Source organism: Syngnathus floridae, chromosome 1 (assembly GCF_059516105.1).
Source record: "Syngnathus floridae isolate MCC-2025c chromosome 1, RoL_Sflo_1.0, whole genome shotgun sequence".
NCBI lineage: Eukaryota > Metazoa > Chordata > Actinopteri > Syngnathiformes > Syngnathidae > Syngnathus > Syngnathus floridae.
In genome coordinates, this window is record NC_142413.1 from 17072831 (window position 1) to 17082698 (window position 9868).

General features: G+C 42.7%; 1 protein-coding gene across 3 annotated transcripts; it reads left to right on the forward strand.

Moving 5' to 3' along the window:
- The first annotated feature begins 371 nt into the window (after nucleotides 1–371).
- On the forward strand, nucleotides 372–4338 carry LOC148404329 (uncharacterized). 3 transcript variants are annotated; one of them, XM_088387759.1, is made up of 6 exons: nucleotides 372–591; nucleotides 667–837; nucleotides 1494–1593; nucleotides 1777–1907; nucleotides 2294–2607; nucleotides 3484–4338. In XM_088387759.1, the coding sequence occupies exons 1-5, from the start codon at nucleotides 544–546 to the stop codon at nucleotides 2582–2584; spliced, it is 741 nt and encodes a 246-aa protein (XP_088243885.1). In that variant the 5' UTR covers nucleotides 372–543; the 3' UTR covers nucleotides 2585–2607; nucleotides 3484–4338. The 3 variants fall into 3 exon arrangements, with proteins under 3 accessions (XP_088243885.1, XP_088243893.1, XP_088243881.1); XM_088387767.1 differs by having other exon boundaries at nucleotides 3510–4338; XM_088387755.1 differs by lacking the exon at nucleotides 3484–4338 and having other exon boundaries at nucleotides 373–591; nucleotides 2294–3067.
- The last annotated feature ends 5530 nt before the right edge of the window (nucleotides 4339–9868 follow it).

Sequence of the window (9868 nt, forward strand, 5' to 3'; positions counted from 1 at the left end):
ACGTGACTCTGAGTTCACTCTTTACTGGAAAAATGTCTGTTTGGTGTCTTCAATAACGATGATTAAAAAACGTAACAAGTTTTTATTAAAAAGGTAATAATTATTCTTGCAAAATTCCATATCCACAAATCCAAATCCAGTCATTTAAAACCACAGTTTTTTTTTCATGTTTTAAACAGAACGCAAACGATACATAAAAACTATTTTAGATTCTAAAAACGAGGAAGCAGCTAAAACTGTTGCTTTACGGTCTTTATTTGGTATTTTAGTTTTGAATCCCCCTGACTCTTCTTTTCTTTATTTTATGTGTATTAAAAACTTTGTTGTTTATATTTGTAAATGTAAGTAGACTTGTTCAATAAAGATTGTTAAAAAAAAAGCGTAGCATCAACACAGTAGTAGAGCAATTGGATTGGTTGACTCTTGAAAAATGTTAGGCTAATGCATCGATCGGCTCCTGCTAAAGTATCCACATTTTCAGCGAGAGACAGAGTGTAAGTTGCTCTTAAAACGTAGCTGCCTTTTGTATAAATCCAGGATCTGATGGCGAGTATCTTCGTCCGGAGGTTCTTTCTGGTGTCCACTCAACTTGTAAGTTATAGGTCAAACAATTGTTCAAAAGTTATTTTCCCTGTGTCTCTTGTAACCTTGCTTTCTTGCGTCTAGAAATATCCGCTGTCGAGTTGTTTGCGTCTGGCCAAGCCAGCGAAGGAGACCGCCGCCAGAGCTAGACTTTTCTCCAGTGATCCTCCAGAGAGAATCGGCCGTTATCCAGTTCCTAATAAGAAAGACTTGCCTTATGATATAGTGGAACTTATGGAGGAAGTGGAGTTCAAGGTAGGAAAACTAAAGCGACAAGATACTGGAAAACTGCTACGGGGAAACTTTGCTGTGTGATCGATTGGCGGGTGCTGCTTGCTGATGTGGACCGTGCCCGAAATCCCTTAGAAATTGTGACTCCAAATCTCGAAATTGACTAACTATTAAAACTAATCAACTTCATGGCTGTATTCAAAACGAATTGGTACAACTGTTAGTCAAACGTCTCTTCACTATTGCTGTATACAAATCAAATGTTATCCTGGTCAAACCTCGAGTTTATATAGGCATTGCTGTATTCAAATCATGTTATACTCAATCTCTGTTTTGCTTTGTTTTCAACTTTTTATTCAAACTTCCAGTTTATTTGTTACTGCTGTATTCAAATCATGCTGTACTGGTTAAATCAAAGTTTTTCTTTTGTTTCTCACTTTTCTCTTCATGGTATATGGTGGTAAATAGGTTGCACTATACAAATTTAGATTGTGTATCTGGCAGTGAAATCTCGGTTGTAATCAGGACGGGACTAGATAAGCGAAATTGCTTCCTACTGCTTCCCATTTCGACAAGTCATATCAAACAAATGTGAAATGAATCTGTAATAAGCATGTTGTTTATGTGCTTGCCAAAATAAACAAATCAGGGGTGACTGTAACAAACTTGTTTGTTTACAGGGAGGATTCTTACCAAATGTCTTCAAAGTCCTCTCTCACAGACCTGCAGAATTTCGAGCCTTCTTCTCTTATTACAATGAACTCATGAGCAAGGAGACAGGTGTGTCTACCACTCTTTGTTACACAACATGGCATGTATTGTTAAAAGTGGGCATAAGAAAATGTACATTGTCTTGTATACAAACAGTATAACTAATTGTTACAAATGGTCGCTTGCGTTGAACCAAAACAGAGTTACATTTTGTTTTGACCAATATTACACTGATATTCTTTTGGCTTCTAGGTGGGCTTACCAAAGCAGATCGTGAGTTAATCGTGGTGGCCACCAGCATCCATAATAAGTGTCTTTACTGCGTGGTTTCCCACAGTGCACTTCATCGCATCTACTCAAAGAACCCTACCCTCTCAGACCAGGTAGCACTTGTGACAAACCGAATAATTGCTATTTAAGTATTTAACTATTTCACTATTTGACGTTTTAAATTGTTAAGTCAGATTCATTTGTATATTAGAGTATACAAATCAACTTGAACAGATGGATATTGTACTGTACTTTATTATGTACAATAAGCAGCAGAGTCAAAGGCAGTTCTATACATAGTACATACAGTACTTCTCTTTAAATCTTTGTCTTCGGGTTTGTTTGATAAAATGTTTGTGTCATTATTGAACCTATTTACCTGAAACTCCAATTTAAAGTAATGTTGTTATAATATGACATGTTTCACTGTAAAATAACTTTACAGCTAATATGAGCTGTCAAGAATATCCTCATGAGCTCCCTCTGACTCCTACCTTAGGTGGTAGTCAACTATGAAAATGCAGAGCTGCAACCGCGTGAGCGCGCCATGTTGGACTTTGCAATGACCGTGTGCCGCGCAGACACCATCACTGAGGAGCACTTCAAGTCCTTAGAGGAAGTGGGCTTTGATAGAGAGGACGCCTGGGACATCGCTGCCATCGCGGCCTTCTTCGCCATGTCTAACCGGCTCGCCCACCTCACTGACATGCAGCCAAATAAGGAATTTTACAACATGGGCCGCATACCCCGAGACAAGAGCAAAGACAAGGAGGGCAAAGACAGCAAGTGACTTGCCTGACAAGTTTAATTTAGGTGAAAATATATAAATAATATTAATATATAAATTATTATAATTAGGTAAATTAATTAAATGTACACTCTATACTTGGCATACAGTGGTGAAATGATCATTTTGGGCTGTCACTGTTTGGGATGAAAAAGATTAGATTATCTATTTCCTTCGTTTTTTTGTTTCTGTTTTTGGTATTTTGAGGCACATTAAATCAAAGTTCTGGATTCGGCCTTAAAAAACACATTTGAAATGAATATGTGGATTTGCGTTGTTAAACAGACAGAAAACCCTAATGAACTAACTGCTTATCATAAAATTCAGACGCTTCCTTCTTGACTTACTTTTCGATTGGTGATCAACACTAGGTGGCACAAGAGCATCACATTTTTGGAGCGATTTAAAGTTATAGAGTCTCCACCTTTGTTAAAAACGATTTTTTTCCTGCACTTTATGGAAAATAAATTCTTTCAAATACGAGAAGTTGTTTATTTGCATAATGTAATTGGCCAATGTACAGTATACCAAGAAAAATATTACTTTGCTCTTTGCTAATGTATAAAATAATCTGGGAAAATGTGAGGACATGAAGTCGAAAGTCATTTCCTCAACACTGTTTACACCTGACGGAGATTGATCACATGAAGACAAGATGAACAGCTTTCAGATGGAAGCATTCATCCATTTCTTTCTGTAGCCTTGTACATTGACGGATGAATCAATGCAATTATATCTTTGCTTTAAACTATAAGGGGATATTGCACATCTTTCTCCCGTGGCTCATTAGATCTAATATCAAAACAAGTTAAATTTGGGTCTCTATTTAGTTCAGGCTGTGGGTAAAAGGTGTGTAAACAAGTACGTGTTCTTCTCTCTCTACACCAACGATTGCTCCTCAGGTGACTCTTCTGTGAACTCTCATCAGACTGATCCCCGGGACAGTGACGAGACTGCTTACAAACAGGAGGTGGAGCGGCTGGTCCACTGGTGCAACCACCTGGAGCTGAACCCGCTCAAGACCGTGGAGATGACAGTGGACTTAAGGAGAGACCCTTTGCCACTTCCACTCCTCATCATCCTCAGTAATGCTATTCCCACCACAGACACCTTCAAGTTCCTGGGTTCCACAGTCTCCCGGGACCTGAAATGGACTGGCCACATAGACTCTGTCTGGAAGAAGGCCCAGAAGAGGTTGTACTTTCTGAGACATCTCAGGAAGTTCCACAGGAGCTGCTGAAGACCTTCTACACTGCCGTCATCCAGTCTATCCTCTGCACCTCCATCACTGTCTGGTTAGGATCGGCCACCAAACAAGACAAGCACAAACTGCAACGGACAATCAGCACTGCGGAAAAGATAATCGGGACCAACCTCCCATCTATCCAAGACTTGTACCTGTCCAGGACCAGGAAACGTGCAAGTAACATCTCTACAGACCCTTCTCACCCAGGTCACAGTCTATTCGTACTTCTCCCCTCCAGACGGCGTTACAGAGTGCTGTACGTCAAAACCAACAGAAACAGACACAGCTTCTTCCCCCTGGCTGTCGCTCTGATTAACTCACACCACTCATAAAGTCTCAGAGACATCACTGGGCAAAAATATCCTGGTCTTGTCACTTAAATGTTGTTTGTCTCCTGAATGTTGTTAGTCACTTAAATGTACAGAGGTTGAGATCAACCGGAGTCAAATTCCTTGTTTAGTATGATCAAACTTGGCCAATAAAGCTGATTCTGATTTAGTCCTTAATATAATGTTGGTGTTTGGTCACAAGTCCATTCTTAAATTTCACTAAAATTACCATCACAAATATTTTCATTTGCAAGCTCCGTATATTCTCTATACTGTACTGATATTAAGGGCACCATTATTTTAACATTTTTACTCAACATGTTTTGTAGAAAGAGCAAATGATGACTTTGTCATGTTGGGTTACATTCCAATCAATATCTTGGATTCAAATATTGGGAATACTACACTCTCCGTACTCATGACGTCTATGGATTACTGCTGGATCTCTCCACAGAAATGCAGCAGCTCTTCCACAAACTCCTGTTTCAGATTAAAGGGTCCCAGATTGATAATCCAAATGCACATTCACTCAGATTACTACATCCATGTGGATTACAGGTCATGTGCCTTCTCATATTTGCTCATAGAGAACGATTTAAGCCTTACTATTTTTGCTTTTGCATCCATGGATGTGTTCTATTTGTGTCTTGTTTTGCATGTTTGTTTTTTCCCTCTATGGTAGATTCTGGCCTGATTTGCAGTGTCCTTAAACACACTGGGGAGGATGGCATTGAATCTGTTGATTTTAGACAAGCAAGGTTGTGTTAACACCCTGGTATTGTTTAGGATTTGGCATCATTGCACACAATCTTGACACATTCACAGCACATTAGTTTGATGTGAAGATTGAGTGGATGACTCAAAACAATCTCAGAAGTTTCCTCGCCCTTGAAGACTGGCAAGAACACTTTTTGGCAGACTCAGACGTTTTGCTCATTTTGCTTGAGCGTGCCATGCATATAAAAATCATTTCACTCTCTTGTGCTATACTTAATTGTGTCTCTGAAATATACTTATTTAGGTCCAGCATACATCTGAGGCTGCAAACCGATGACAGATATTTGCACTACCTAGTACTTTCTTGTTACCCTTTTTTTGGATGAAGAAACCCTAACCCTAACCCTAACCACAGCAAGAGCAAGCCTAACCCTAAGCCTCAGCACAGCAAAAGCAAGCCTAAGCCTAACACAAACCCTAACCCTAACCACAGCAAGAGCAAGCCTAAGCCTCAGCACAGCAAAAGCAAGCCTAAGCCTAACACAAACCCTAACCCTAACCACAGCAAGAGCAAGCCTAACCCTAAGCCTCAGCACAGCAAAAGCAAGCCTAAGCCTAACACAAACCCTAACCCTAACCACAGCAAGAGCAAGCCTAAGCCTCAGCACAGCAAAAGCAAGCCTAAGCCTAACACCAACCCTAACCCTAACCACAGCAAGAGCAAGCCTAACCCTAAGCCTCAGCACAGCAAAAGCAAGCCTAAGCCTAACACAAACCCTAACCCTAACCACAGCAAGAGCAAGCCTAACCCTAAGCCTCAGCACAGCAAAAGCAAGCCTAAGCCTAACACAAACCCTAACCCTAACCACAGCAAGAGCAAGCCTAACCCTAAGCCTCAGCACAGCAAAAGCAAGCCTAAGCCTAACACAAACCCTAACCCTAACCCTAACCACAGCAAGAGCAAGCCTAACCCTAAGCCTCACACAGCAAAAGCAAGCCTAAGCCTAACACAAACCCTAACCCTAACCCTAACCACAGCAAGAGCAAGCCTAACCCTAAGCCTCAGCACAGCAAAAGCAAGCCTAAGCCTAACACAAACCCTAACCCTAACCACAGCAAGAGCAAGCCTAACCCTAAGCCTCAGCACAGCAAAAGCAAGCCTAAGCCTAACACAAACCCTAACCCTAACCCTAACCACAGCAAGAGCAAGCCTAGCCCTAAGCCTCAGCACAGCAAAAGCAAGCCTAAGCCTAACACAAACCCTAACCCTAACCACAGCAAGAGCAAGCCTAACCCTAAGCCTCAGCACAGCAAAAGCAAGCCTAAGCCTAACACAAACCCTAACCCTAACCCTAACCACAGCAAGAGCAAGCCTAACCCTAAGCCTCAGCACAGCAAAAGCAAGCCTAAGCCTAACACAAACCCTAACCCTAACCCTAACCACAGCAAGAGCAAGCCTAACCCTAAGCCTCAGCACAGCAAAAGCAAGCCTAAGCCTAACACAAACCCTAACCCTAACCCTAACCACAGCAAAAGCAAGCCTAACCCTAAGCCTCAGCACAGCAAAAGCAAGCCTAAGCCTAACACAAACCCTAACCCTAACCCTAACCACAGCAAAAGCAAGCCTAACCCTAAGCCTCAGCACAGCAAAAGCAAGCCTAAGCCTAACACAAACCCTAACCCTAACCACAGCAAGAGCAAGCCTAACCCTAAGCCTCAGCACAGCAAAAGCAAGCCTAAGCCTAACACAAACCCTAACCCTAACCCTAACCACAGCAAGAGCAAGCCTAACCCTAAGCCTCAGCACAGCAAAAGCAAGCCTAAGCCTAACAGAAACCCTAACCCTAACCCTAACCACAGCAAGAGCAAGCCTAACCCTAAGCCTCAGCACAGCAAAAGCAAGCCTAAGCCTAAGACAAACCCTAACCCTAACCACAGCAAGAGCAAGCCTAACCCTAAGCCTCAGCACAGCAAAAGCAAGCCTAAGCCTAACACAAACCCTAACCCTAACCACAGCAAGAGCAAGCCTAACCCTAAGCCTCAGCACAGCAAAAGCAAGCCTAAGCCTAACACAAACCCTAACCCTAACCCTAACCACAGCAAGAGCAAGCCTAACCCTAAGCCTCAGCACAGCAAAAGCAAGCCTAAGCCTAACACAAACCCTAACCCTAACCACAGCAAGAGCAAGCCTAACCCTAAGCCTCAGCACAGCAAAAGCAAGCCTAAGCCTAACACAAACCCTAACCCTAACCCTAACCACAGCAAGAGCAAGCCTAACCCTAAGCCTCAGCACAGCAAAAGCAAGCCTAAGCCTAACACAAACCCTAACCCTAACCACAGCAAGAGCAAGCCTAACCCTAAGCCTCAGCACAGCAAAAGCAAGCCTAAGCCTAACACAAACCCTAACCCTAACCCTAACCACAGCAAGAGCAAGCCTAACCCTAAGCCTCAGCACAGCAAAAGCAAGCCTAAGCCTAACACAAACCCTAACCCTAACCCTAACCACAGCACGAGCAAGCCTAACCCTAAGCCTCACACAGCAAAAGCAAGCCTAAGCCTAACACAAACCCTAACCCTAACCCTAACCACAGCAAGAGCAAGCCTAACCCTAAGCCTCAGCACAGCAAAAGCAAGCCTAAGCCTAACACAAACCCTAACCCTAACCACAGCAAGAGCAAGCCTAACCCTAAGCCTCAGCACAGCAAAAGCAAGCCTAAGCCTAACACAAACCCTAACCCTAACCCTAACCACAGCAAGAGCAAGCCTAGCCCTAAGCCTCAGCACAGCAAAAGCAAGCCTAAGCCTAACACAAACCCTAACCCTAACCCTAACCCTAACCACAGCAAGAGCAAGCCTAACCCTAAGCCTCAGCACAGCAAAAGCAAGCCTAAGCCTAACACAAACCCTAACCCTAACCCTAACCACAGCAAGAGCAAGCCTAGCCCTAAGCCTCAGCACAGCAAAAGCAAGCCTAAGCCTAACACAAACCCTAACCCTAACCCTAACCACAGCAAGAGCAAGCCTGGCCCTAAGCCTCAGCACAGCAAAAGCAAGCCTAAACCTAACACAAACCCTAACCCTAACTGATTCTTGTTGTCTTGGTTTGACTGAAGCATTCACTGTTTGCTTTTAGCAGTGTGCCACTGTACTCATTTGTGCAAAACTGATGCGTGCCGAGCTAAGATGAACTGAGCCAAAACAACACTGTGCAGAGAAAAAGCGGCATAAGTCCAGCCACCTTCACTTGTGTTCTCTCATTTGGTGATGCATCACATTAGCATTCAAGATGTCCGGCTATACTGGAAGAAGAACCGTATCTTATGACAACAATAAATATGCCTTGGTGGAATTAATCAATTAACAGCCCTATGAATTATTGAGATATTCGACACGGCGAAATATTTCAATGAACTGTGCTTGCTAAAGCTGATTTGCAAACAGTGGTCAAGGGCAGTGTCGCGGAGTGAAGGCTCGCACGACTGATGGTGATTTAATTGACCCGGGACTGACAGTGACCTAAATGTAATATGTAAATGGAATGAATGTAATTAAAATTTGTTTCAATTTAAAGTATTGGGGGCCCAAAAATAAGTGTTTGTTAATACGCTCTAAATCACCGGTGAAACCCCTAACTTTGGTTAAGTCATGCAACCTGTGTTCAAGCAACAGTGATCTTGTTTTGATACAGTAATATCGTAAATTAAAGTGCCAACAGGATAATGCAATCAGTAGAGTCCAATCATAAATATAATATGGAGTGAATTGGCCTGTAAAACGGCATACACGAAATGTGTCAAAAAGTATACTAGTATAAAGGGAATGAGTGGCACAAGTGCAAAAATGTGAGGACTCCTAATTCCAAGGCTATTATGTACTTATCTATAATTCAAGTTAATGGCTCTTCAAAGCACATACTGTTCTTTAGGAGGGGTGCATGATATATGATAGTGCTAAATTTAATGACTTTCCATTTGTGTATCCCAGTCAAGCATAGCCGTGAAAGCCAACATCATTGCAACAAAGTCTGGAAATATTTAAAAAAATATATTGATGATGACAACAAATGCAACCAACTGAATTCAAAATGTAGCACGTAAATCATCAGACTCAGCCTATAAAAATACAACGGCAAAAACGTAGGGATAAATCAACACATGACACGTGGAAGAGTGGCAAAATATTTGACCTTGCTGACCTGACAGGTGTCTTAGGGTGCAGGCCGAGGAGAGGAAATCTGACAGTGCAGCTGCAGCTTGCAGCAGCACAGATTCTTAACTACTCTCTTGAAGTGAGAGGAATGAGTGGAAGAATGGGAGGGTGGTTGTAAGAGGAAAGTTGGAACAGTGGGAAACTTGAGTTTTTTTTTTTTGCCATAGTCTAAAAGATTGAAGCGCTCATCAAGGGGTGCTGAGAATAACAGACTGTGAGAAGAGAAAAAGAGTCAACAACTACATTTTTGGGGTAAATTGCTGAGAAACTCACCTCTTCACAGTTTTTGTGCTCTGTGGTCACATGCTTAACTGCAGTATTTTCTTGCATTTTCTTTGGCCAATTCAATAAAATCTGTCCGGAAGAAGGCCCAGCAGAGGCTGTACTTCCTGAGACAGCCCAAGAAAGTTCACCCTGCCGCGAGAGCTGCTGAAGTCCTCTGCACCTCCATCACTGTCTGGTTTGGATCGGCCTCCAAACAAGACAAGCACAGACTACAACGGACAATCAGGACTGCAGAAAAGATAATTGGAATCAACCTCCCATCTATCCAAGACTTGTACCTGTCCAGGACCAGGAAACGTGCAAGTAACATCTCTACAGACCCTTCTCACCCAGGTTGCAGTCTGTTCAAACTACTCCCCTCCGGACGGCGTTATAGAGCTCTGTACGCCAAAACCAGCAGACCCAGAGACAGCTTCTTCCCCCAGGCTGTTGTTCTGATGAACTCACACCACTCTTAGAGTCTCAGAGTCATTACTGTGCAATAACATCCTGCTCTCCACA

What these genes read in the sequence shown, in the direction of transcription:
- LOC148404329 (XM_088387759.1), top strand. Translation starts at nt 544, where the DNA reads ATGGCGAGTATCTTCGTCCGGAGGTTCTTTCTGGTGTCCACTCAACTT. An exon ending in ACTCATGAGCAAGGAGACAG is followed by an intron (nt 1,594 to 1,776) that starts GTGTGTCTACCA and finishes TTTGGCTTCTAG; the next exon opens with GTGGGCTTACCAAAGCAGAT. An exon ending in ACCCTACCCTCTCAGACCAG is followed by an intron (nt 1,908 to 2,293) that starts GTAGCACTTGTG and finishes CTCCTACCTTAG; the next exon opens with GTGGTAGTCAACTATGAAAA.